The sequence below is a fragment of the Betta splendens genome, chromosome 17 (assembly GCF_900634795.4).
Source record: "Betta splendens chromosome 17, fBetSpl5.4, whole genome shotgun sequence".
In the NCBI taxonomy this organism is placed as follows: domain Eukaryota; kingdom Metazoa; phylum Chordata; class Actinopteri; order Anabantiformes; family Osphronemidae; genus Betta; species Betta splendens.
Window position 1 is genome coordinate 15,885,636 of NC_040897.2, and position 27,920 is coordinate 15,913,555.

Here is a 27,920-nt window from a genome sequence, read left to right on the forward strand (position 1 = left end):
TCTGTTTTTAACGCCGTGCTCCCAATTTCAGAAATAGAGATTAAACAGGAGTCATGCTCTGCATATCAATGGGGGGTTTTAAGCCCAGCTTTTCACAGGCGAAGAAAGGGAGCGCTTTATTTAATTCTTTTTTCGCCCCGGCACAGGCAAGTTTTTATCTTTATTTGTGAGGGCACAGCTTGAATTAATCATAGTGTTTTGACACAGGAACACTATTGTGCGTGCTGCCAAACTCTACTTTGGTATAAGCTGATTATCCAGGAGCAGTTTCATTCTGCTTTTAGACTTCAAATATGCTGTGTGGTTTGAAGTTGCCCCGTGTTTTTTTCCCTCGGCCCAATAAACAGTCGCTGCAGTCTCACGCTTGATACTGTTGTTGCTGCTTGTCACAAATAAATCCATTGCTGAGGCTGTTTTTCAGAGAACCGAGTAACTAACGGCCCTTTTTCAGATTTTACAAGCGTTTTTGATGTCAGTCTTTTCCCAATAATCTCTTGGTTTAATGGAGGAAATATCCTCAGGCCACATGTGTGCTGTTTATTTCTTGGGCTGTTTAAATGGGAGGTTGCCAGGTTTGCTGCTCACACTCAGAGCTTTGCGCCGGACGTGTGGACGTGACGCTCCTGACCCGAACCCGTCTCCTGCAGGAAACTACCAGCTGTCGCCCACCGTCAACATGCCGCAGGACGACACGGTGATCATCGAGGACGACCGGCCGCCGCTGCTGCCGCCGCACCTCTCCGACCAGTCGTCCTCCAGCTCCCACGACGACGTGGGCTTCGCCGCCGACGTGCCGCCGGCGTGGGCCCAGGAGCTGCCCGGCCACAACGACAGGTGGGACCGCTGCTATTTAAAGGCCTCCGTGGAAGCCTTTAATTGTGGACGGGCGCGTGTGTTTATTTATGTTCACCTATAAAAGCGTAACATTAGCAGCGTTTCCTCCGCGTCGGAGGCTGTGGTGTGTTTTTATTGCGCTGCGACTGAACACGGCCTCAGTCGGAAGTCTCTGCTCACTTTCACTCAGTTTTCAACCTTTGATTTTCCTGATTTTTCTTCTGATCATGAACTTTCTCCCCCCTCATCTCCCCCCTCTCCCCGCGTCCCTCCTCCAGCTCCTTGAGTCCAGACGACAACCCGGACATCACGTTCCAGCGCGAGGGCTTCGGGCGTCAGAGCATGTCGGAGAAACGCACCAAGCAGTTTGCAGACGCCGCTCAGCTGGAGATCATCAAGACGCGCAAGTCGAAGAGCATGGATCTAGGTATGAAGAGGCTGCAGCCTCCTCCTCCTCCTCCTCCTCTGAGCCGCTCCACTGCCCTCCTTCACTCCATTCACCTTAATTCAATATCTAGCAAATATATATTTTCCCGTCCGACTCATGATGCTGGTAACGAACAGTCGTTTCCAGGTTAATCACAGACCTGATGGATGTATCGACTGACTCGGCTGCTCGTCATCAGTCACAAACACAGGGATATTTTCCATTTCTGCATCTGACTCCTCAGCGTGGACGCTGCGCTTCCACTCCAGCTATAGGACGTTACTCTAATGCGTCGTAATCAATCATTTAGGCTATTTTGTCCTTCCACAGCCTGAAGATTTGTCATTCGCTGACATCAGTGCTGTGTTTTCCTCCACATGTCGACTCTAGTTTGCTTCTCCTGCAACATTAAATATGATCAGAGTAAAATGCTGTGGTCCATGAACGCGTTGCTCCAGCGCCGAGCCGAGCGTTTAAGCGTTCAGTCCACGGCGCTTCATGTAGGTCTCATGTAACCTTGAGCTCCCGCTGCAGCCCCCACCCTCCATTCCCACCACCTCCTTCTGGTTTAATGTATTCCACCTCCTCGCCTCCTTGTGTGAAAACAGACTCTGCATCTCCTGCCAAAGTCAAGAACTTCACTTTGTTGATTCACCTTGAAATGGCTTCGAACAGTCGCTGATTGCTTTGGCTGCAACATTCTCTCCGCTCGCACTCGCTCTATAATCATATCTAATCTTCCTGACAAGATTGCCGCTCGGTGCCTTGTTGATATCACAACAAGTCTGATTGCTATCCTCGAGCCTCTCTTCACCCCCAGCACCACACCTCCTCTGCTTGCATGGTGTCCGATCCTCAATGAGATGAAGCCTTGTGTGATGTTTGCAGCTCGACCTGGATGCTGCATGCGGGATGTGATGAGCACTAACTGACCCCCAAATGTCTGTACCCCTCCTCTCTTTCCTCCCCCTTCCTTTAACAGTAGCCGACGAGATTAACCTCACCCCTCGTCTCGAGACCGCCACAGGTAAGGACTGGTTCACTGAAACGTAGCCTCACGCTTTGAGCTGCATTTCTAGGGCCTGGACCGAGGGTCACGGTGCTTAGACAGAGCCAGGCTTCGCAGGCTTGTGCTCGTAGACATTATATGTAGTCATTCGATCACTGGGCTCTTGGAGCTGATTGGCTGTGTTTTCCAGTTACTTTGCTGCTGTTTGCTGCCTCCAGTTGTGATGATCGGCCTCATGAGAGGGTTTTGTTGGCGTCGTTTCTGTGACTGTGAGGCTCTGATGCAGGTGTTTGACCTGTTTAACGCGTTGATGGGACAGTTGCTAGTTTGAGTCCTGAACACGAATGTGGCGTAAAAGCAGCGTCGCCGCTGGTTTTCTGCCTTCGGCCTCACGTGACTGTGGCACACGTGCGTCTGGAGCAGCGAGGGCTCTGTCCTTGGTGAGGGCAGCGAGCCGACCGCCAGTCATCCGTCATCGTCAAAGTCCAGTGTGTAGAAGGTCCGACTCCGAAAGCAGCGGAAAACAGGTTCACAGAAGAGAAGCGAGAACAGAGTTAGTCCACAAAGCATCAGGACCTGAGGCTCCGGTGGGGCCTCAGGAGCCTTCCATCTGTAAAGCCATCCGTCACCTGTAGGAGAGAAGTCATCAAGACCTAAATGTAAGCGCTGGAAATGTCTTCTGACGTATGATTAAATCTATTAAACAAAGATCCACAGTCACTTAAAATGACGGTCGCTGTTGGTTTAACGTGAAGCCGAGTCAAAGCTGGTTGTTGCATGTGATTTGAGAACGTGTTTCAGGTTCTAATAACAGCGGCCCGTTGAGCAGAGGGAAGGTTCTACTGGGCCCGTTCCCTGGTGTTCAGGCCTAATAGATTTCCCCCTGTTTTTCTAGTGAGCGTTGTTTTGACTGAGGAGGCGCCCGGTGTCGCGTTTCGAGCCGTGCACTCCTCACTGAGCATAAATGAGCCACGGCCCATTGAGCCCATGGTCCTGGTGAAACTGAAGCCCGGCAGACGTCTGGTACTGACACGGCGCTGCCAAATGTTGGACACGGACGCTCCGCTGTGACCTCCTCCTCCACCGTTCACACGCCTCGTAAATCAGCCAGATTCACGTTCTGCACCGTTTAAATTCATTTTGGGACTCGATGGTCCTGGGTTTGACTGAAAGAGCAGCTTCTACTGAGCTTCTACTTTGTATCTGTCTGAAGGCATCAGCTCATCATGGGCCACTTTATTAGGTACAGCCTGAGTCCTTCCAGCTGCTGCTTCCAGCTGTGTTCATCGCTGAGCTGAAGTCCCAGTGCAGTGGATTACGTGGGACCGGTTCTGTTTGGGTCGGCCGCCTGTGGACGCAGACTTGACCGAGCACAACACAATCTCCAAAGAAAGCTCGTCGGCAGGTTGTTTGAAAGTCGAGTCTTTTGAAACCATCAGAAGTAGTTTTTGATGTTTGGAGCCAAACGCCATGTGTCAGATCCGTAAAGGAGGCTTTTCTCTGCGTCGGCGCTGGAGTGTGACTGCAGTGAATGGCAGTGGGCGAAGCCTTTAAATGGAGTGGGTGTGGGCCCGGCAGACGCTAAGAGGACGGGACAGGCTGATGAGAATGAATGGGAGGCCGCCGGCCCGCTGGCTTGTTCTCGCTGCGTGTTTTCACTTTTCAATTTCACTTTATTTATTTTATTTGTCTCTTCTTTTTCTCAGTCTCAACGTAAATGAGACATTTTGCAAGAAAAGCCTTTTTCCAGACTCAGTGCTTCAGATTATTCTGCCGTTTTGGCAGGTCATGTGAATAAATTTGAATGTATTTGCACTGATTGATGTTTACGAGCAGCTCCCTTTGTTTCACTGGAGCCAAGTATGTTATAGTCCTGCCAATAATAATTATTAACGCACAATATTGCTTGAACGGGAGCGTGACAGTTTCCTGGGCACTAGTTACGATCTCGAGTCGCTCTCTGGATACTTTAAATGTCTCCCTCTTTCCTCCTCGCGCTGATGGAATCACGCGTTCATGTGTCACCTCCAGCGCGACGCCACCCAGAAGATCAGCACTTTCCATCTTCTCCACCTTATCGCCGTCCTCTTATTTAGTCGTACTCACGTTGAGCCTGAAAGCTGTCGTATGGCGCCGCGCCCTCCATGAATAGTCCTGCTTTAATTAAACTGTCATGTTTCTCCTACTTTGCTGATGGTTATTTTCCGTCGCGCTACATCCGGTAATGAAATTTATACAGCAGTCAATCAGGGGGAATTCACGTGTACATGTGCATTGGCCTCGCGCTCGGTGACACACAACCCAGGTTTGAGTGTTGGTGAGTGTCAGAGGGGCTTGTTATCCTCTGGGCTGTTTTCACTCAGCCTGAATGTTTTTGCTCTTAAGCCACTGGAGGCCTGGGAGTTTTTATTGTCTGTGAATGGGAACCTGCGGTGCTGCTGATTGCCAGCATCGTGTGTTGAGCCAATCAGATGCTCGAGGACCAGAGCTGCACAGAAACGCAGCAGCTCAGAGGCCGGTGACGCCTGGAGGAAGAGTCCATCGCCTAAAAATGTTGAAATGACTCAGTGCTGCAGCGACTGAAATGAAAGTGGACACCCTGGGAAGACTCTGAGGTCATACTTGGCTCCAGTCGTGGGTCATTGGAAGTTGGCAGGAGGCCTAGCTGTGAAATGTGTGTCGCGCTGCTTAGTCAGTTGTTTTGTGCTGAAAAGCTCGGTCCTCTCGATGCTCGTTATCTCTCAGGATTCTGTGTTGAAGGTAACATGAAGGACGTGCGTCCAGGTTGTATATTTATAGGATTATTTGCTTAAAAGTTTGAGCGCGTCCAGAACTTGAGGAGGAAACGGTGGTCAGATGAGAGGCAGCGTAGCCGTAGTTACAGCCTCTGTCTCCTCCCATCAGGTTCCTCCACAAAGGAAGTGGGACCGTCCCTCGGTCTGAAGAAGTCCAGCTCCCTGGAGAGCCTCCAGACGGCGGTCGCCGAGGTGACGCTGAACGGGGACCTCCCCTTCCACAGACCCCGTCCCCGCATCATCCGGGGCCGGGGCTGCAACGAGAGCTTCAGAGCAGCCATCGACAAGTCGTACGACCGTCCGGCCGCCACGGAGGAGGACGACGAGGGCATGGAGACGCGTGAGTGCACCTGACTGCTGTTTAACGGTACCAGGACCCCCGTCCACCCGCTGAGGGTCCCGTCCCTGAACTCCCACCGTTGCACGTCTGACCTTTGAATGCCAATAATAAGCTAAAAGCTCACTAACGCGGCAGATCTGCAGAGGATCATCATTCAGGCTGATGATGCGGCGTCTGTGACATGGTTCTGACTAATGCTCGGTGCCTGGTGGCTGATGTTATCTCCGCTTGTGGCATCGGCATATGGCCTCAGGCTCGAATGCATCACGCTGTCGATACGGGGACAGATCAGACCACGCACATTAGTCACAGTCATTTGAAAAGTTGTTGCTGGGGACAAACAAACTATCATTTATGAAGCATTCGTGCCGATGTGACTAAACCCTTGTTCCTGCTGCAGTGGAGGAGGACACGGAGGAGAGCTCCCGGTCGGGCAGAGACTCCGTGTCCACGATGGCCGACCAGACGCCGCTGTCCGGCAGCGAGAAGCCCCTGGTCAACGGCACCAACCGCAGCAAAGAGGAGAAGAAGAAGGACAAAGACAAGGGAGGGAAGAAGAAGCAGCAGCAGCAGGACGGAGCCAAGGACAAAGACAAGGGCAAAGCCAAGAAGGGGATGCTGAAGGGGCTCGGAGACATGTTCAGGTAAAACCTTCAGCTCACGTGTTCCTGTGGTGAAAGTGAATGAGCTAAATATCGGACCCGTCTGTTAAATGAGCGACTGGACTTGGTCTCTGTCCCGATCGCCTGATCCGCCCCCTCTCCTCCAGGCCCGTAATATATCCATACGTCACATTAACTAAAGTAATGGTGACAGGAGGAGAAAACAGAGAAATGAGCTGCGCGTTGCTGGAGGCTGAGCTCAACTGTGACCTGTCAAAACGCACGTGGCTCAAACTTTATTTAAACCGTCTCGTTCCAGTAGAAAGGTCTGTTTGTGCTGGTGGAAACTCAATAAGCTCAGTTCAGGCTCCACTTATGTTTCTAGATCAGGTTTTGGCCAAACTGTTCCTGGAAATGCTTCGTTTTTGGAGCCGGTTGCATCAGATCATAAAAAACACATTTAGTTGATGCTTCGGTGTTTACAAGTTTCTGTTTTCTGCATCATTTTCACAAGTCTTCACCCTTCGCTGTCACAAACACAGGACAAGTTTGCTGATGATGCTCCTCCATTCAGTTCTCAGAATGCTCATCACATAAGCAGATGTTTCATCTGTGATTGTCATTCACCTACATCACAAGCAGCATCTAGACTGGATTTACGATCAGCTTCACATTAAATCTGCTTTCCTTGAAAACACTAATTCAACCCAGGTGAATCCCAGGTTCCGATGACAGTGAGTCTAATCGATGGGATGCACATGGACGAACACACTGGACTAATTAGCACAGACCTCACACACACACACACACACACAGATGCCTAAAGGCGCTTATTGTGGAATCACGGAGCGGCACAAACTCCACATAACTGTCAGTGTGGTCGACTCCCGCCCACGCGGACGTGGTGCAGATCTCAGTGCCAGGTCCGTTCTCCTCCCACATCGTAACGACTGGTGTCACAGTCGTAACATCAGTGTCCTCATGCCCCGATCGGCTCAATATTGGCCCCATCAGTTGTGCTCCATTAAAGCCGGCCCGAGCGCCTGTTTGATCCGGGCCCACTGTTTACTGGCAGAGACAGCTGCGTGCTGCAGAACCCTGACACCAGATCTGCTCGGCCCATCTGTGTGTGTGGAGTCTGGATCGCGTAATCAACTTAAAGGGGTAATCCGCAGAAATGCCACGTCTGCGTTGACGCCGCACTCCTGGGATTTATGTCTGCACGTTCCTCTGCTGAGACGCGTCTGGCTCAGGAAATGATACAGACAATATTTCAGATTTGTTAACGATGAGGCGGGAGCTGGTGTGTTCAGCTGCCTGACGGACAGCACAGACACTTCACTGAGGCGCTGGTGAGTTGTTTGGATGTTGGAGGCAGATTCCTTTGGATAAATACCAAAGGTTTAACCAGCAGCAGCAGCAGCAGCAGGCCCAGATATGCTCCTGCAGTCTGGAAACACGGAGCTGCACGCGTGGATATTATATTATGGGATGTTCAGGGCTGCTGCCGTTTGGGCCAAGGAAACAGTTTGTATTTTTTTAAAAATTTCCACAAATGCTTCTGATTAACGGAGCCCAGATGTCAAATACCTTGAGATTTATTCAAAAGCAAAAATATAAAATTTCCCCGTTCACAGTTCATCTATGTAACTGCCACTTACTTCACCTACAGGAAGATTATTTTTCTGGATGTGGCGTTTTCGTCACTATTAGCGGAGAACGCCTGGCGTGATTGACAGGTGATGTGTGGAGCGACAGCTTAGCAGACACCTCGGCAGCGGGCGCTTCGCAGTGAATATGTGCAAAATAAGGCATCGTAATTTACATGTTTCCCTCGTGTCAGTGTCAACATGTCAGGATGAAACGAACGCGGATGCGTGCGTTGGCGCCGGGAACAACGGCGCTGCGGCGATGGAGCGGCTCCGGGCGTGGACGCGCCCGGTGGCGTCGGTACGAGTCCGGCAGCGTGTTGTGATCAACAGAGACCCTCTCGTGTCCCCGGCCTCACACTCGCTCCCAATCAAAGCCTCATCACCAGCGGCGCCGCCTGCCAGCGCCCAGTCTCTGTCTGATCATCACTTGGACTCGGAACCAGCGCCCGGGCTGTCAGCTTGGCATCGGCCGCGGCGCTCGCTGCCCAGAAAGTGGAGCCGCACACGTTTTGCAGTGGTTTTACTGCGCGTCTGTGTCTGTGATGAAGCGAGAACACGGCTGAACCTGGAGCCCGTGCTGACGCAGGACGGCCGCCGACCGCGCGCCGTCTGCCGCTCGCTTCCATGGAGCTCACGCGGTTTTTAATTGGCTTTTTTGGACGGAGAAGCTGCATCTCGTCGTGTTACTCGCTCCCTCGCTCGACCTCGGAGATCCTCCAGTTTCCAAATCAAGTTCATGCATCGCTCCTGCGTTTAATAAAACGTAAGCAGCAAATAAATGAATCACACCCTGCACTGGTTCCTGTGAAGTGTCTGCAGGTGGAACCAGCTTCCTGTCTCTGGTGCTGCTGTAATAATGCGCTGCAGAACCCGTTTCCTCCGTGGGTCGGGCCGGTTCCTCCACAGAACCTGACTGGACTCTCCTGCCGCCGTTCGGCTCTCGTCCTTGGATTTGAAGCTCTGTCCTCGGCGCTCGGCCGCCGGTAACAGCTTCAGCTGCTGCTTCGTTGACAATTAGGAGTTTTTCAGGCCTCAGAAGCTGCTGATGCTCCTTATCGATGGCGTGTGTCTGACGGGACGAGTCGGGTCCAACCGAGCCTGGACGCGAGATTAATAAAGGCGCCGGCGCCGTGGTTAATACGCTGTCGCCTCTTCAAAGTTTTCTCATTCTGTCATAAATCTCGGGCGTCGGTGTTGGTGTTTGCGGAGCCGGGCTGTTTTTTAAGGGGCCGTTAATGAAAGTTAGTGGCGTGAAGAGAGAAAGTGTGGAGCGTCTGTCGCGGTGATCGATGGCCTCTGCTCTCAGCATTAATGGTGAGCCGTCACTCTCTCAGACAGCCGCAGTTAAATTAATCAGGTAATGGAGCCTCCTCCTTCCTGCTGCCGCCTCTTCTTCTTTGTCTGTTGCACTCGGCAGCACAGGGTTCCGTCCAGGGACGATTTCCTGCTGCGTGACCTCCGAGCAGCCGGTTTGAAGCTGCCGGTTCGAGGCCGCATGGTTCAACGCTGCCGGTTCAATGCCGCCGGTCGAGGCTGCCGGTTCAACGCCGCCGGTTCAACGCCGCCGGTTTGAAGCTGCCGGTTCAACGCCGCCGGTTTGAAGCTGCCGGTTCAACGCCGCCGGTTCGAGGCTGCCGGTTCAACGCCGCCGGTTCAACGCCGCCGGTTCAACGCCGCCGGTCCTGCTGCTCGCTCTGCTTTGTGTTTCCGCTCATGCTCCGGCTGCTCGTGCTCGTGTCCAGAGCCACATGAGAACGACTTTGCTGCCGTTTCCTTGTTCGTTTGTCGTTCATCTCTCCTCTCGGCGTCGGTCTTTCTCTGCACATTTCCATCCTCCTCCTCCTGTGATTTACTTGGTTGCTCCTGGTTTCCCTTCGTTCCCATGCTCATCGCTCACATCCAGGATCTTGTTGTTCCTCTGACTCGTTCTCCAACACTTTTTTAACTGTCTCGGGCGTTCTTTTGATCCGGTGACTTTCGCCGCTGTCTTTTTATCTTATTTTTTCACCTTCCTTTGTCTCTTCCTTCACACACACACTCTGAGTTTGTCTTTGTATTCTTGGCCGTAGTTTAGTTTTCAGTTTTATTGTCTGATTCATTGACTTTCTCTTCAGCGTGTTCATTTTTTCCCCCTTTGTGTTCAATGGCTTCTGTCTCTTTCATTAAAACACAGGCGCACGGACACACACACCTCTTTGGTTTCTCTCTGCGTTCTCTCTTTAGAAGTCGTAGATATTCTCTGCGGACCAATTTCCCTATGAATAATCACGGGGCTTCATTGTGGAAGCGAGCGCCGTGCCAAAGTCATTTCTTCAACAGGCTTCAGCTTTATATTGAGTCAATCATGCTGAAATATCTCTGCAGTGGCTCCTATTTTGTTCAGCGCATGAATCTAATTACTGTGATGGGCCGCGTCTACGCCTTCCTCGTTTACCGCTGCCCAACTTTAAGCCAACTGAATGCATTTGAACTAGTGAAGTACTTTTGGAAGGGTTCGTCTGAGGGCTGAATGCTGAATCACAGATCTGAGGCGGCAGCTCGCTTTGAGAGAACCTTTATCCGCTGCTGCGCTGCAGTAATAGACGACGTGACGCGATCACACGTGTTGCTGTGTTTCAGGTTCGGGAAGCATCGAAAGGACGAGCGTCCGGGGGAGAAGATGGACCGCAAAGGCTCCAGCAAGTGGAAGCCGGACGAGACGCAGGTCTCGGAGGAGGAGGCGCTGAAGATGAGGCTGGAGCAGGAGAGGTGAGCGCCGCCGAGCCCCGACGTGGTTAGAGGCCGTAAACCCCACTGTTGTTTGCAGGAGTGTTCCAGATGTGTAAAACACCAGTTATAATGATTGACTGTTACCACGCTGGCGTCCAGAACCTCGGAGGCCCAAACACGGCGCTCCTGCGCCCCCTCCTCAGACTAAATGTCAGGCGGCTCGGTGCCAGCGTTGGTGGCGGTTCATAAATGCCAGGGCCATTACAGCCCTGCTGGCTAATTAATTTCCATGCTCTTGGTGTAGGGGCAGGAGTCATTACTGCACACAGTTGCTCGTTATGAAAATGTAGTTTGTAATTCTCTCTTTATGCCTGTGGAGCAGATAGTCCAATAATATGATAATAGCCCCGTCTTTATTTTTAATTGGCTTAAGGTTAACGCAAATGCCACGTCAGATGATCCAGCAGTTAGGCCGTATATTGTAGAAGGTTCACCGCGGTCCCCTCTATGTTAATCCAGCCTCTTATTTCGTGTCCTCAAATGTCAAAGACGCATGAATTTATGCACTTACTGGGTTTGCAGCTAGTTTGGACCAGCTCTGGACTGAAAACGCACCTTCTCTGCAGATTTACAGTTTCATCACGACGCTGGATTAAGTCATAGATTAAAGAGATTAACGTGTCTTTTTTTGTCTTTGGAGGTTGTTTTTTGCCTTTTGAAAGTTTTAATCTTGATGTATTGCAGGATTTTCCAAAGCTGTGTTTGTTTCCTGTGTAATTAAAAGATATTTTGTTGATATGGAAATCCATTATTCAGCAGCATCAAAAGCAGCGCTGAGTGTTTACTGAGCTGCGCAGCTAGAATGGGTTTCAACCTGTGTGCAGCTGCAGGAGGCCGGTGCTAGTTGCTATTTCACACACATCTCCTCCTCCTAAAAGATTTACCCTCGGTCTCGCTCCTGCGTGGGAGCCCAGTTTGTTCTGATGTGGAGCCTGAATTGTGCCGGGCCGCTGGACTCGGGCCGGGCCGGGCCGCTCCCCAGGCGCGTCCTGCTGGTCTTTAACCAGCACCTGATACGCTGCTATCGATGTGGGCCTGTGGTGCTGGACAAGCGTCCCGTTAGCGGCGTCCTGCCCCGCTGCCCCCCGGGTTCAGCCGCGGAGCCACCTATCGATCGGGCCGGGCCGGAGGCTGACTTTAATCCAGCTGTGATTGACTGGGTGGATGGATTTCCTCCCGGTGCTCTCTAATCCCAGGCCAGACGAATAAATCCACACAGACAGTTCACGCGGTGCATCGATTGTGTGGGGGACAGAACTTCTTTCCATCATTTATATTGGTTAACGTAATCTGTACGGAAAGTGTTTCTGAGCTGAAGAGGCAAAAACACACAAAGGTCACGGGCTGTAAATCATGAGTTCTAGTTAGGTGTGTGCATCATAAGCGCTGGAGCGCCGTCGCTTCTCCAGCAGCCGGACTCGCTCCTTCATGGACTTCCTGCCTTTCACTGTGGTCCATCAGTTGTCAGCAATAGTTCTAGGAGGAAGCTTTATTACACAGCGGCTACAATAGCACATAATGGACCATTGTTCTGGCTCAGTGTGGCAGAAAGGTCACTCGTCAAACACAGTTCTTCCACCCTAATGTCCCATTCTGCCGTTCCTGTGCTCCTTTATGTCCTGTCTGTCGTGTTTTATGCTCTGCTCCCGTTTTATCCAGGTTCCTCCCCCTCTCTTCTTCATCATCTGCCCTTCGTGCCGAGTGTATTTTCATCTCCCGTTAAGGTTGCTCGTTGGAAACCAAACAGGGCTTTCCTTGCATAAATATTTTGGGACTGAGAGGGGAGCGATTTGGACAAGTGTGATTTTCCTTCCTGCTCCTTTTCAATCAGCGTAATTGTGCTTGTGGGACGTTTTTAGCCACGTTTGTGTCTAAGTGCTCGTCATGTTGACATACATAAAGAGTGTTTTTAAAGGAACACTCTGCTGAATACACATTCCCCGCTTGCTTTTGGAGGCGGCGCAGAAAAGCTGAATAGATTGAAAAGATTTGATGGTAGTCACCAAGGACTAGTCACAATGGAGACGCACACGAACCCAGCTCCAAGACGAAAACACACATTACTTCTTTCTTCTCACTTATAAATACTTTATTGATCCCACAATCCGTTTATGAAATGATTTGGTGGCTGAAAAGCAAACAGATTCCTGTTTTGGGTTGAGTGTGATCCTAATAATTAGTCAGTCCTCAACAAAGCTAACGTTAATGTTCCAACGTGAGCAGTTAGTATTTTAATATTGATGAACCTACAGACATTTCTTAAACAAGAACACAATAAATGTCTGTTTGGCCGTTTCATGTGAGCGTGGTCCCCGTTGGGCGGTTCAGGCCTCGGTGGCCCTGCTCTGTGTCTCAGCCTTATCTTATCAGCCACTGGGGCTGTGAACACAATCAGCAGCTGCTGCATTCTGTGGTGGAGACACAGCTTCCTCTGGGTTTAAACATAGCGGCTCCAAGTGCCCGCTTCCTTCTGCGCCGTTGGATAATGGCTGAGACCACTAATAGTAAACAGGGTTGAATCCACAGGCTTTTACCTGGCGAGAGCTCGAGACATTCAGCCGAGGAGAGTGGAGCTCTTGTTCTACCAGTTTCCACCCCCTGCTTTTATTGTGGAGCCCTTCACTCCGCGTATTGTTGAGTTACGCTCAGCGTGCAGACGATCTGCAGGAAGCGTCGCCCCCACCTCGCATCACCCCCCACCTCGCATCACCCCCCTCGCGCCCCCCACCTCGCACCGCGGAGCCTGTCCCATTCGCTTTCCCACTGCCATTAAGGAGAGGCCTGGAGAAAAGACAGCACTATGATAATTGGTAGTTGTAAAGCTCTGATAATTGGCAAGGCTGTAATTATGGGGCCGCGCAATAGCCCCCCCTCAACTCCCCCTCCCCCACGCTGTAGAAAATAGTTTTGCCAGTTATTCACAAAATAATGGCCCAAAGACGGGTGGGAGTAGTTTGTGTGTCAGAGGTGAGGCTGAGTGCTAGCTCCACGTTAGCGGCGTCAGCGGCGTCAGCAGCGTCAGCGGCGTCAGCGGCGTCAGCGGCGTCAGCGGCGTCAGCGCTGGCCTCTACAGTAGTTCATGGGTCACACAGCAGACCACACACGTGGAACGCTCCGTAAACAATCACTTCCTGCAAACATAAAACACGGTGAGAACACGCTGAATGTATTTATATGTAAATGCAGTGTAAATATACTGAATGTGAGAAATGGCCCCCCTCCTCCTCTCCTCCAGGATCCAGGCTAAGACCCGCGAGCTGAGGGAGCGTCAGGCCCGCGAGCGCGACTACGCTGAGATCCTGGACATCGTTCCCACGGGGGAGCGCTCGTCTGAGGACGAGCACCCGTACGCCGGCATCAACCTGCTCAACAGCTCTGTGGACAGCGGCCACAGCCGGCCCCACAGCCCGCGGGACGACTACCCGCCCCAGCACCAGCACCAGCACCAGAACCAGCTCCAGCACCAGAACCAGCTCCCAGACTCGCTCTACACCCAAGTCAGCAAGGCTCGCGCCGACCGCCCGCCGTCTGCAGAGAGGTAGGCGCCGCCACGCGACCGGGCCTTTAGTCAGAACCTATGGAGTCACGGCTGAACCGAGCAGCGCCAGGTGACCTTTTTACCTCGGGTTCAAAAGCAGCCAATTATGTTGTTTCGGTTCAGGTGTGTCCAGAGCTGATTCGGGCCGGTCGCCAGCGCTCGTAGCTGGAGGCGGCTCTGCTGCAGCCTGGCTTCACACCTGGAGGAGGAAATAATCACAGCAACAGAAGGCAGGCAGTAAATGTCAGCTCCCGACTGCTAAGCACAATGCGCCGTCCTCCGGGGCTGTGGAATTACTCTGGAGGCAGAGAGTGAATGGAAACCTTTGAATATCCCTCTCTCTTTCTGTCTCTCCTGACCTTTCTACCTCTTCTTTGCTCTCTTGTTGATTTCTCGCCAGCTCTTTCGTTTTGCTGCATTTTACGCCCTCTCCTGCTTTTTGCCGTCTGTCACTCGACTCGGGTCGAGACTTATATCTTTGCATCTACTTTGTGTTTATGTGCTGAGCAGAACGCTCGTCGTCAGCGGTGCACATCTGTGCAGAGTTGCTCCGTGTCTGATCAATGAATGGAGACATTTGTGGCCTGATGGATCTGGGGGTGGGAGCCAATGGAGGGCAGTGCGGCTTGTGAATGAACTAGTTTGTGTTGGTGGTGGTTTCCACGCATCCCCAGATGGACCCACAGCCTGTGTACTCCAGGAGACGTGGATTCATAATTCATGGTGCTGCTGCTGCTGTCACACTCAGACTGTCTTTAATTCCTGATGTTGCTATGGTGAACTATGCTGATGTGCATCACGACATACCTCTCCCCACTCCGCGTTCGTGCTGCCGAGAAGCTTCCAGCTCCTGAAATGTGAGCTTGACGTTTGTTTTGTTCTGCTCATCATTCTTATTAGTTGATTCTCTGCTGAGCTGTTTGTTTATACTTGCAGCTAAAATGATAAATCTGTCTAAATGTGGGAACTAATGGCTGCATTAGTTCACCTCGGGTCCTCGGGTCCCAGACACAGCTTTGAATTGCATTTGGTTGCATTTGTGTAGAAACATTGAGGAGGTTATTGATTGTCTGTCCCACTTTTGTGAATCTCGGCCCCGTTGGTTCACGGAGCACAGAGGTGCTCCTGCGTTTTCTACCAGAGTTCCGTCCCAGCGGCTTCCTGCGCCGACGCAAACCAGGAATTCTGGCTGTTTTCCGGAGGCTTTGATTACAGCTGCATAGGTGCCAGCGACGCAAACTCCTTAAAGGCTTGTGTTTCGTTCCCAGATTTCCAATCAAAAGAAAAACATATACCTCCCAAACGAAGCAGGGGGCGTTTCCTGTTTCCTGTCTGCCCCCCACTGAACAGGAAGTGAATTAGACCTTGCCGTGCCAGCAGAGGAGGGAATCTGCAGGAGTGTCTTATTATGGGATTAGAGCACAAATGGCAGCAGGAATCAAACTCAGAGCTCAGAGAATGTGGAGACTTTATCAAAGCACCATGTCCACAGAAACCAAATGTGATTTAGTTCTACATTGAAACTGACGGCTTGGATTTAGTTTTGTTTTTCTAAGTGCAGAATCAACAGTTTAATATGAGTATGTGTGTTTTCTTTTGGTCGGAGCAGGGATATTACATATCTGCTGCCACCAATGATAATAATGCACTCTGTCATTTCAAGGTCCCCGAAGCCTATTTTCTAAACTTACACAGGAAGTTCATGTCTGATCCTCGGCTCTGTCACGGCCTCAGACGTTCCCACATTTACTTCAATGTCCAAACGGGAAGAGCAGATTCCCGCCGCCTCCCCCGGGGCCATAAAACGTCCATACGCACTCAGCAGCCGAAGGCGCCGAGCAAAACATGCAGCTGCAAAAATATCCAAAGGAATTGATTTTTAATTGACTCGCTCGCCTTCAAACGAGGCTCCGTCAGAAATGTAAATGTTTGAAAACAAAGAGCACCACGGAGGCTGCAGCGCCGGACGCTGGACGCGTCCAGTCCAGTGTCCAGCACCGCGTCCAGCATCCGGCGCCGTGCGCGTCTCTGGCTGTGTGGAACCGGACCCGGCTCGGCCCGTGTGAAGCCGGTTCTGTAGCGGTGGCGTTCGGGATCAGAGCAGCTGATCCGTGAACAGACCGTGGACCGGGAGCGTTTGTTTTCACAGACGCTGGTGGAGCGGTGCTGCTCGCGCTCGGGCGGGTGCGTAGGTGGTTGCTGCCATGCGTTTTCAGGTTGGGAACATTTTCTTTTGTGCGTTTTTGTTTTGGCTTTTAACCAAATTGCGTAACCTTGCTGCTGGGATGCCACCGCTCTTTATTCCTCTCAACCTGCCAAGTGAAATATCCTCCACAGCTTCTTGTTTTCCATCATTACAGCTAAAATAAATCGTTGGGTCCCAGCGTCTGCTAACATTTGTCATGTTTCTCACAAATAGAGGTCCAAACCCGCACACAGCGTTACCTGGAGACCTGTGTTCACTTCAAACATGAGCTGAATTAATCTGTAGTTAATTGTGACGTCCCTCAGCTTCAGCTCTGTCTCCGCTGCCTGACTCTAAGTTCACAGAGTGAAGTGAATTAGACGCCGTTGTTTCCTTTCCGAGTGCAGGCAGCGGTGCATGCTGGGAAGGCTCCCAGGGACTTGGTGAGATTTGATTCCCGGCGTTTCCCGAGGAGGCAGCGCTCTTATTGAATCGGCTCCATTACGTTTCATCTCCGCCGGGGGAATAACGGGCCTCGGAGGGAGCCGCCGCCGCCGTGTTGTACGGCAATCACACCGACAGCAGCAGCACAAACACAGCGGCTGGTGTGAGCGTCCGCCATAGGCTGCTCCAGTCTATACAGCACACGCTGCTGCTGCTGCTGCTGCTCGTGTCAGTCTCCTCGCTCGGTGCAGCTTCTCTGTTGAAATGTAGAACAGGGAGAGTGACAAGTCAAAGGTTTGTGTGTGTGACTGAGCCACAAATAGAGACCGAGGGCAGGTTCTCAGCTGCACCCGGTGAATTCAAAGCTCTAAGATGCTCAAAAGGAGTGTGTGTACACTGAGCAAAGCTCATCACCATTTATCTGCAGCCCCAGAAACCAGCAGGAGCCTTAACGTTGAGCCAAACATTTCTAGGAACGAGCTCTAATAATTAAACTTGATGAAATTATCCTTATCTAAGTCAAAGCAGATGTTTGGGTGTCATCGCGTCCAGAGAAGCAGATCTGTGCAGCGGTGGAGGAGCGCCGTCGACCCCGTTGATCCGTCGTTGTCTGACTGTCTGGACCATAAATCAGCCGCGACTGCTCGGTCACTGGAGCAGGTGATAAACGGCTGCGTTCTGAACAGGAGGAACCCGTGGGCGCCTCTGTTCTGCATCCGATGGAGCCTCATCCCCCATAATCCACTCGCCAACAGACTTCATCCGCGTTGTTTGTCTCGCTCTCGTTCCCATGTTAGTGGAATCTCTCACATCTGAGCTTAAAGCTGCTTCGTCTCCTCCACATGTAGTTCACATTCAGTGGCTGATTCCACCTGCTTTGAACTGCGACCCGGTCGTTTGCACCTTTGTTTGACAGCCTCTGATTCTGAGGCCGAGTGCGTGAACGGCTCCGCTCTGGGCTTTTTCCTGCCAGAATAACCTGAAGTCTGAAGCAGCCGCCGCTGTGACTTTTCCCCAAACCATTAAAGACCTGAGAAGAACCAGCTCTGTCACTTGTGTCTCAGCTGCTGTACGACCTGGCTCATAACGTGCGAACAGACCCGCACACAGTGTGGGCTCAGCGCTGGGCAGAATACGGATGCGTGCTCTCACCTCTGAAGGAAGCTCCGGCCGGCGTCTGGAGGTCAGAGCAGGAGCTGAGGCGCAGTCGCTGTGTGAGCGTCTGAAGGCTCCACGACCGCCGCTCACGAAGCTCTCGTTGCTTTTCCTGTGTCTTTGCTTCACAGGTGTCGCTGCTCGTTTCAGCCGTTCAAACTTGGACGTCGGCCATGTTTGGTGCCGTCGCTGCTCAGCGGACTGAACAAAGGAACTCGCGCGGCTACAGGCGACACCTGGTGCTTTGGGGCCGGCGATCCGTTAAAAATCATCCCAAAGCGCAGACGCCGTCCTTTAATCAACACGTCGCACACAAACGATTATGAATGAGTGTGGAGCGTGAGCGGTTCCGCCAGCCGCCATCTGCTGCTCTGAGGTAGAATCGCTCATACTGACGCCTCCGTCCTCCCGTCGCTGGACGGAGGCCGCGCTTCTCCATCCGCCATCCAATCCCCCGGGTTTAAGGCGGCGATGAAAATCCCAGCAAACCTGCAGGACGTGTCTTTAAATAGAGCAGCTCCATGTTTGACTGTTGGATGTTCCCAAACCTCTGAGGCCATTATCATTGGCCATAAAGGAGCTGTTAGTGCTGAAGGTGAAGCAGGACGCCTGGTGAAACCTACAACCTGCAGCAAAAGCATGAAGGCCACAAAGTCAGTTTTTATTTAACCTCGTCAAGTTGAATAGTCTAAGTTCTGCTTCAAGAAACCTGTTAATTGGAAAAAGACAAGACGCCCAGATAAACATGAATCTGTAAATTGGCTAATTCGTATGTACTCATTGGTCCTTTTGCAGGAGTCTGTGAAGCGTCTTCGCGTTGTTGGTGCAGATTAGTTCTCATGTTTGTACAGCAAACACTGATTAAAACGCCAGACATCAAAGTATTCAAATGAAAATTCTGTCCAAATCCGAGCAGAGTCTGGTTTGATCAAACTTGTTCCCGTTACACGGTTCGAGTCTAATTTTACCCACGAGCGTCTGCTGCCCGTCTCCTACGGATTTAACCGTGCAAATAATGTCTCGCTCCCATATTTTCTGAATATCAGGGTTTTTTTCAGCAGCAGGGCCAGAATGCGAGCGCCCTCCCTCCCTGAAGTGCATTAGTGATGCCTTCATATAATGACGAGGATTAGGCCTCATATTTATTTAATGGCTGCTGAAGCTGGAGACTCCAAACACTTTAATAGCAGATGACCTGCTGTGATCACTCTGAGCATTACCTCCCTCTGAGCCCCAATCACGAGCACAATGACGTGTTTGATCAGGGCTAAATGAGCATTTACAGTAATCCAAGATTATAATGTTGTCAAAATAATGATTGCACTGATGCTCGACAGTCATTATGTTAAATATCCTGTGTTTGCATTCAAGTAGCACATGTAAGTGTACTGTATGTAGTCAGTGCTGCAGTTTGACTTGTTGGAGGAAGAAGCTGTGTGTGTGTGTGTGTGTGTGTGTGTGTGTGTGTGTGTGTGTGTGTGTGTGTGTGTGTGTGTGTGTGTGTGTGTGTGTGTGTGTGTGTGTGTGTGTGTGTGTGCGTACGTGTGTGTGTGTGCGTACGTGTGTGCGTACGTGTGTGCGTATGTGTGTGCGTATGTGTGTGTGTGCGTACGTGTGTGCGTACGTGTGTGCGTACGTGTGTGCGTACGTGTGTGTGTGTGTGTGTGTGTGTGTGTGTGTGCGTACGTGTGTGCGTACGTGTGTGCGTACGTGTGTGCGTACGTGTGTGTGTGTGTGTGTGTGTGTGTGTGTGTGTGTGTGTGTGTGTGTGTGTGTGTGTGTGTGTGTGTGTGTGTGTGCCTGCGTGTACATGTGTGTGCGCGTGCGTGTCCGGGACAATGAGCCGCATCCACCCAGTATTGACCGTGTCTGATGCGATGATGTCATCGCTCCTTTTTGGAGCCAGTCTGTCCGTCTAAAGCCTCAGTGTGAACCTCTGCAAAGGTCACACAGGAAGTAAAGCGATCCATCGAATTAAAACCAGAACCAGCTCCACGTAGTAAAAGAGGGAAACAGGCTTTAAAACCTTGGCAGGACAGTGGTCCCTGCTTTTAATCTGACTCAAAGATTTTATTAGACCAATATCAGAGACACAGTAAACACAATAACAGGAACAGGTTTTAATCCATCACACATATAATAATTCATGTCGGTCCACACGTTAACATTTTCTGACTTTAGATGATTTGCTTAAATCAATTTAGACTTGTTCTTCACTTTAAAGATGTTTTGGATCAAATGTGTCAGGTCTGATCACACTGTTCACCAGTTCGTCAGTAAATATCAACCGTCCACAATTGGATTTACCTTTAAACAGGTTCCTGAAACCAGATTAACTCTGAGCTCCTTCTGAAGACACAAGCTAATGTGGTGGGAAGTAAATAATATCTGCACGTCTCCGAAGCAGGCACAGATTCAAAGCGTCAACCTTTGGTCCCACTTTTAAAAAGTCGCAGCACAAAGGAGTCGGAGCGACGCAGCCATTAATGTCAGCAGCGTCTCTGTGGAGGCCACTTAAGGTGTTTAATATTCATCAGATCGAAGAATTTGCCAACATTCCTGCAGCGTCTGAAAGGCCTTCACTGCTCCGCTGCCTCTGACAGCGCATTAGCCTGACGCTAATGGGCTGCGCTCGCGTGACGTGTCCTGGGATCCTGTGTGTGTGTGTGGGTGTGTGTGTGTGTGTGTGTGTAGGGGCTTTAGAGTTAAGGCACGAGAGCAGCAAGAGTGTCTGAAAGCTCGGTTTGACCCTAAAAGGCTGTTGACCCACATTTGTAGTCATGAATGGTCCTTACATCACTGTGTGTGTGTGTGTGTGTGTGTGTGTGTGTGTGTGTGTGTGTGTGTGTGTGTGTGTGTGTGTGTGTGTGTGTGTGTGTGTGTGTGTGTGTGTGTGTGTGTGTGTGTGTGTGTGTGTGTGTGTGGTGGACATCTGTGCATCAGCGTTTCGTGGCGTCTCAGTTGGAGCCTTTGTCCTGCAGCCACTGAGCTGGTGATGCGTTGGCTCTAACCTGGTTCAGGCTGCGTGTCGCCCTCTGACAGGCTGTGTGTGTGTGTGTGTGTGTGTGTGCTTTGTATTAGCACAGCCTGCTTCCTCTTAGGGCCCCTGAATGGCTCTTGTCAGTCAGCGGTGACCGGTCTCGCCCCGGGGCCCGGCGGCGGCTGATGTGCGGTCGGGGTCGACCTTCAAGCAGCTCAGGGATGCGTTCGCATCAGTCTCCTCGTGGCCTCTGACAGAGAAGTAGCTGTTTTTCATGAACCGATGACCTTATTATGGAAATCCGTCGTGCACGGAGATGCACATGCGTGGCAGCGGCGTGCGATGGGACCCGGCTGTTTGCGGCGTCGGCGCCGGAGTCATTAGAGGATGCAGCGGAGGAGTGGAGGAGTTGCCAGCAGTTACAGCATGTTGCAACATCCTCAGAGATTTTCACGCTGCAGCTCCTCTCCTCAGCTGCTCATCGTGTATTCCAGCACTTACCCAACAGCCTGTGACATCAGGTATTAATGTATTTATGCACTTCAAACGCGGCGTCCTTCTCGCTCCACTTTGAAAGTACCTGGAGCAGCAGGGGGCGAGCGCCAGGACGTGAGTGACGCGTTTGTGCCTCTGCAGCGGCGCCGTGATGAGACCAGAACCTACGGCTCGGTCCACCTCACGGCGCCGCCGGCCCGCGGGCCTCGGTCCACCTCACGGCACCTCTGCTTTGTGTCCGTTAGCCGCGATCGTGCTCCTTCTGCTGCAGCTCATTGCCAGAAATGAGCTCTCGTCTCTTGAATCTGTTTTCCTTCAGAACCGCGTCAGGGCTTCGCTCTTTAAACCGCGGTGACGTTCATTGATGGGCTGAAGTGTGCTGGCGCTCTGGGCCCGGGGCTCATTAGACCAATTGAATGTTCCCCGCTCTCTTTGAAGTCCTGCGGAGCCGCTGTGTCCAGGTTCTGCCTAAACACCGGCGATAACGAAGTGTCGGTCGGAGCTGCAGGACGATCGATGGCTCCTCTGGTGCGTGTGAACGCTGGACCCGGTGATTAGCAGCGTCCTCTGTGGTGCTGCCGCTTCGTGCTCCTCTGGATGGAAACGTCTACAAAGAACCTTTTCCCGTCTTCATTTTCCACCTCTGGGCTTTTCTCCACAGCAGCTTCGGAGCAAAACAGCAAAACAAGGGATCGTCCAGTTTATGAGGCAGAGTCTATGACGAGGCTCTGCCTGTGGGTTCACACGGTTCTGAACTGGATGAAGTGCTGTTTGATGGATGGGCGCTATCAGGCCGTCGGCAGCGCGGACTCATGATAAAGGAATCAAATCTCCTCTGTCAGCATTAAGATGCGTCTGATTTTAGCATCTGAGTGTGAGGATGTGTCACAGATGAGAGGAGAAATATCGAGATGCGCATAAACAAAAGCAGCCCAGTCGTCTTTGCTGTGTTTAAACCTGGAGCTGCACAGCGATCGGGGCGGCTGTGTTCATGTGAGCGGCTGCAGCTCTTTACGCGTGAGTTCAGGAAGCGGAGATCAGGCCCCCGTTGCTCCGAGCCTCAGGTTTCCCACCTACGCAGAGGGACGGGGAGGAGGTGAGGGGGGGAGGAGGAGGAGGTGAGGGGGGGAGGAGGCTGCCAAGGAGGCTGAAGGTGAGGGGAGACGGAGGAAGAGGTGGGGGGAGACCAAGGGGGAGGAGAAGGGAGGAGGTGAGAGCGAGGAGGAGGAGGTGAGGGGAGACAAAGGAGAAGGAAGGGGTGAGGGGAGGCAGAGAAGGAGGAAGTGAGGGGGGACTGCTGTTCCGTCGGTTACTCTTCGTGCTCGGCCTTCGTGCGTCTGCGTTACTTTATTTTGGCGGGATGAGATGAAGCAGGATGTTTTTGCTTCCTCCCGTTTTTGAGGCGCGTGCGTCCCTGTTGTTTGCACTCGCTGCTTTAATAAGTGTAACTGCGTTTGGGATTAAGAGACCTCCTGTTTTATGACTTGGATGTAATTATCCCACCTCCTCCACAGACACGCTCACGCAGACGCGGCCCAAAGTTGTTTTCTTTATTTAATTAAATTCAATGATTTAACTGTGGTGGAGGAAAAAACTCATTAAACTAATTAGGATTTCCACAGGAAGACTCTCGGAGCTCTTTTTAGAGGATTGTGTATCTGCACGTTTGGATCTTTTATTTCAACGCTCTGCATTTCAATGGTGATATCTACCATCGATCAGCCCTTTGTGGCGGCGCTGAAATGACTCCGGCGCCGTGAATGAGGCCAACAGCTGCTGGGCGGAGATTTGCCGGAGCAATAACTTTCAGAACAAAACCTAATCGCTCCTCTCGGCCCTCGTCTGCTTATGCAAATCTGCGATTGTGAGGAAGTCTATTAATTGTTCGCACGACGTCTCGGTCCTGGAGCTGCTGTCGGACGGGACGTGGAGGCGCTCCCGGCTCAGCTCGGTCCAGCCCAGTCCGGCTCAGCTCGGTCCAGCCCAGTCCGGCTCAGCTCGGCCCGGTCCGGTCCAGCATCACCGTCTGCCATGATCTCACCCCGTCCTCACCTCCATTGCTGGTTCTGGTTGGACCCGTGTGGCTCGGCCCGGCCCACGTTACTTGCTCTGAGCAGAACCGTGTGTGATCCTGGTTCTGAGTGCAGGCCTGTTGCAGCCTTTCACATCTCATTAGCCTCAGCGTTCTCTGCTGATAACGTCTTAATCTGACATGTGGCGCGTTTCAACCGTCAGAACGAAGAGCAGTCGTGGCTGCTCGTTTCCTCCTTGAATCCGTCAGCAGCTCCGGTTCTTCTGTCGGTGTTCAGCGACAGGCTGCCGACAGACGAGCTTCGTACCAAAACGCAGTCTCTTTGATTTCCTAATTGAGGCCTTAAATCACCTGAAATCACACACGCAGGGAAACATGAGATTAAAGGCGTCTCAATTAGCCTCATTAGCTGATGCTTCAGACTGGGCCGCCGGCGCCGCCTCCTCCACATCTGATGCCCCGTTCCGTCCGCCCGCGGGCTTTTGACGAGAACCAGACGTCTGAGCAGCGGCACCGGCCCCAGACGGCACCGGTGTCGGACCTGCCGGTCCCGAGGGCCCTGTGGGTGAGAGGGTGAAATAGATGGAGGACAGATCAAGTGTTGTTTTTCTTCTTCCAAACTGCCTCCAGAGACGCAGGTCGAGGAAGAGAGTGAGAGTTTAGCAGCAGAGGAGGAAGCGGCGCTGAAGTGTTGACAGCCTCCGTGTTGGTGGAGGTTTCCTGACCGCGCTCTGAAGGATTCTTTATTCCTTATTTCCTGCTCTCAACCTGTTGGATCATCTGGTGCTGCGACGCGGAGGAAGAGGAGGAGGAGGAAGAGGAAGAGGAGGAGGAGCAGGATAGAAATGAATGCACAGGGAAAGGGAGGGAGAGGAGGAGGAGGAAGAGGAGGAAGAGGAGGCCCATCGATCTCTGCCTCTGTCTGCGTTTTGTCCCGCGTTCAGATAAAACATGGCCGCCGCAGCCACTCCAGCGCCTCCCACCTTCTCTGAGGCCCGTTAGTACAAATAATGACTAATCAATATGCGCTGGAGTCCCAGTGAATGTCCTTTTAACACTTGATTTATGTCACAGCGGCTCTGGCTTCTTACTCACTCTGCTTCTCAGCCAATCAATGCGCCATCGCAGGCTGCAGCCGCTCTGCGCTTACAGGCCTTTCTATTATTCCTAATTCTGTTGAACCGGAGGTGGACGTGACCCGAGCGACGCACGGCGCTGGTGCTGGGTCCGGGTCCGGGTCCGGGTCGGGGTTCGGGCCCAGGTCTGAGGCTGTGCGGTCGGTTATGCAGATCCGTATTGATCTGTGCGCTGGCTGCGGCGCTGTTCATCGCTCACTGTCACGCGTCCTAATGGCAGCACATCAGTGCATCACGCTGGACTTTCTCTGCTTCGTGGATGTGACTAAATCAGACGCTCGGCTCCTTCGCTTGTTGGTTTGCGTGTGGGAGGAGACGCTGGGGTCGAGCAGGAAGCGGCGCCTCGGCCCTCTGGATCTGATTTCTCGGGCTGTGTTCAGGAAGCGGTGATGACAACCACGTGCGGGAGCCTCTTCCTTCAGAGGAGCTCCGTCCTCATCAGTCTCAACTGCACGTGAGGCCAAATAGAGCTGTGACCGGAGCCACGGGGACCGACTTTCCTCCTGAGCCATGGTTTGATGCTGGTTGTTCTGGTGCTGCTCTTATCTGGCCCGCGCTTACTTTTCTAAGTCTTCAACATGTTATTGACTCGACAACAGTTTTCATCTCAAATTACAGTTCTTCAGATTCCACATTAAAGCAGCGACACGCTGACGCGCTGAGAGGCTGCGACGGAGCCCCCCCGCGGTGCGCTCCACGTTCCTCCACGACTCGTTTCACTGCGGCTCACTTTCATGTCCCGTCATATGTCTCTTGCTTACAGACCATATTGTGTCATTAAGTGACAAGTAATCCTCCACAAACAAAGCTCATGCATTTTTAGCAGGTATTTCCATATATTAACATCTAAAGCCAAATGTATTACATCCAGATTTTGTGCTAATCCTTCCAAAACAGTAGATTTGGCTGCGAATGTTCCATCGCTAACACTAATCCGGAGACAGAAATTCCATTATCCCTGTCATGTCGCGGGTTATTTTGAGGCGGGGGCATCGGTGTCGGTCCTGCTTTTAAAGAACACATGTTGGGATGAACTAATCCTTGTTTCCTGTCACATTTTGTGGGTTTTCACGCTCCGTGGACCAGCGATCGCACACTCGCAGAACAAGGTGTGACAGGTGCTACTTACTCATTCCAGCTGCTTCATCCTGCGGCAGTTGGATCACGCAGCAAAGTTTGCAAATAATTCAAAGGGGCCGTGTTGTTTCTCAGCCTGGATGAACCGAAGACACGCTTTATCACAAACGTTATTAAAGTGACTCATGACACGACTCATGGCTTCATCCTGAAGCTGCCTTCGCTCTGAACGTAGAGGAAACAGCCCCTGGATTTGCATTTTCTCTGATCCAGACTGAGTCACTGACGGTAGAACGTAGTAGAAACTATTAAACATGCTAATTAAACACTTACCTCATTATTTGTGGAGGAGCTGATTAACAGCAGGGGAGGTGCAGCCACGTGCGTGTGCGGCGCTCGTGCACGTGAGTCGCCCGGTTCCAGGTTCCCAGCTGTGTGTGAGGTCCTCCGTCCTGGACCTCCCGGACCTGTTGGACCTGTCGGACCTGCCGGCGTTGGTGGTGTCCGGCACCACCAGGTCCGGTCTCGTGGCCGGTGACGTGTTCAGAGGGGGCGGCGGCGGAACAAATGGAGCTGCAGGACAGAGTGGAGCAGGGAATACATTACGTTTCTAATCTCATTTGCTGAACTCGAGTGGATATGACAACGTAGGATTCTATTAAGTGAAGTATAACATGCTCTAATATGCACAATCAATTCTACATCTCCCAGCCTTCAAAACACAGCGTAATAGGCAGTAAGTGATGGAGGAGATGGCTGCAGCAGACACCAGCTCTCAGCCACGGCCCATCACTGGAGTGTGTCTCCCCCGGTCGCCCGAGAAACGTCCACCGTGGGGTCACACACACACACACGGACACACAAACACACACACACGGACACACACATGGACACACACACGCAGCCACACACACACACACGCAGCCACACACGCAGCCACACACACACACACACACACACACACACACACACACACACACGCGCTGGTCCAGCACCTCCAGCAGCTGGGACACTAATGGCAGAAGGCCTTTTTAAAGTGGCACACTTAAGCCCAGCACATCCCCCACTACCCATAATGCCTTATTTATGGCCTCCTGGCTCGCCATAAAACCAGCCGGTGTCAGCGGCCCACTGCAGGTCCTCCGGGGATTAATCCACCTCGCGCCGTGAAACAAATGATGACCCTCGGATGTGGAGTGTGTGTTCGTGGCCGGTTGTGACGGACGCCTCCTGCTGATCTGTTTGAAGGCTTCCCTTAAAGCAGACCTTCCTCTGCCTTTTGTGCCTTATCGCTGCGCTCCTCCTGAACCTCCCTATAAATATTTCCCTCCGATCCTCCAGGCCTCTTTCATCCATTCCTCAACAGGCCGCTATCTGCTGTAACCTCCTCAGCTCGGCCTCTCCCTCCACTTAAATGAAAAACGATCAGGATTTAATATTCGGAGTCTCCTCGTTCATTTGTGAATAATGCATCGCTGCTGCTTCAAAGACCTGGAGAGCTGCCGCCCGTCGCGTCATGAGTCAAAGCAGCCGCGGTGCTGATCACATGGATCAGTGAGGTGGGAGGACGTGTTCTGGTTCTGAGGTCGATGCAGGGCTCTGCTTCACATTAAACCTGTTTACTTCCATTCACAGGCTTCTTATTGGCTTTAGCACACAGCCTGCTTCCTTCACACCTGCTCCCCGTATGCTTCCCTCTGCCTTTGTCTGCCTCCCCCTCCTCCCCCTCCTCCCCCACCTTCCTCGCTGCAGCTTTCAAACAGCTCCCATCCAGGGGATCTTGACAGTATTCTCTCGACAGCAACCAGCCGCCCAGAGGGATTTGAACTGTGGAGAACTGTGACGGGTGTGTGACACCCTTTGAGTTCTCCATGGCTAATCTTTGATGTCTTTCATGTGGCTGCATGTGTGTCTCTGTGTTGCATCAGGTAACGAGGCTGTGTGGAAAACCTCTCAAATTAAAATGTGCATGTTTAATTACAATATTATTTTGAACCGAAACACCAGAAATGTAGATTAGTTTTAATGACGGTCTGCGGATCGGCCGTCTTTTGTCTGCAGCTCTTTGCTCAGAGCATCTCGGCAGTAAGTGAATCTCCCCAGCAGTGAGTGGAGCCGCTGTTCAGTGGCGACTTCCAGCAGCTGCCGGGCCGTCGGCAGCGGTCCGACCCAGCGGCGCTGCCACGTCTGTGTGCAGTCAGGCCCGTCGCAGGGCGGCCGCACCCGCTGCTACCTAGTTAGACGCTTTGACAGGAGCTGGGGAGCTTGTTCTGTTCTGCCACGGAGCCGACAGCGGCAGCTGAAGGCTTCCACTCACAGCCTCCAGGGCTTCTACATGAGCCGTCCTGCAGACGGGCTCGGCCTGTGTTGATGCTTGTTTGTGTCGAGAGGACGAGGAGCGTCTGTGCATCGCTACAATGGTGTCATTATTAATAACGGCTGATTTATTC

General features: G+C 52.1%; 1 protein-coding gene across 1 annotated transcript in view; it reads left to right on the plus strand.

Annotated features, from left to right (window-relative positions):
* Positions 1-27,920, plus strand: part of LOC114844145 (partitioning defective 3 homolog) — a 116,346-nt gene that overhangs the window by 74,078 nt on the left and 14,348 nt on the right. Inside the window, 7 exon segments of the mRNA XM_029131259.3 lie at positions 648-834; positions 1,113-1,261; positions 2,244-2,288; positions 5,175-5,405; positions 5,806-6,049; positions 10,279-10,407; positions 13,664-13,966. Of these exon segments, the coding sequence (XP_028987092.1) occupies positions 648-834; positions 1,113-1,261; positions 2,244-2,288; positions 5,175-5,405; positions 5,806-6,049; positions 10,279-10,407; positions 13,664-13,966 (1,288 nt within the window).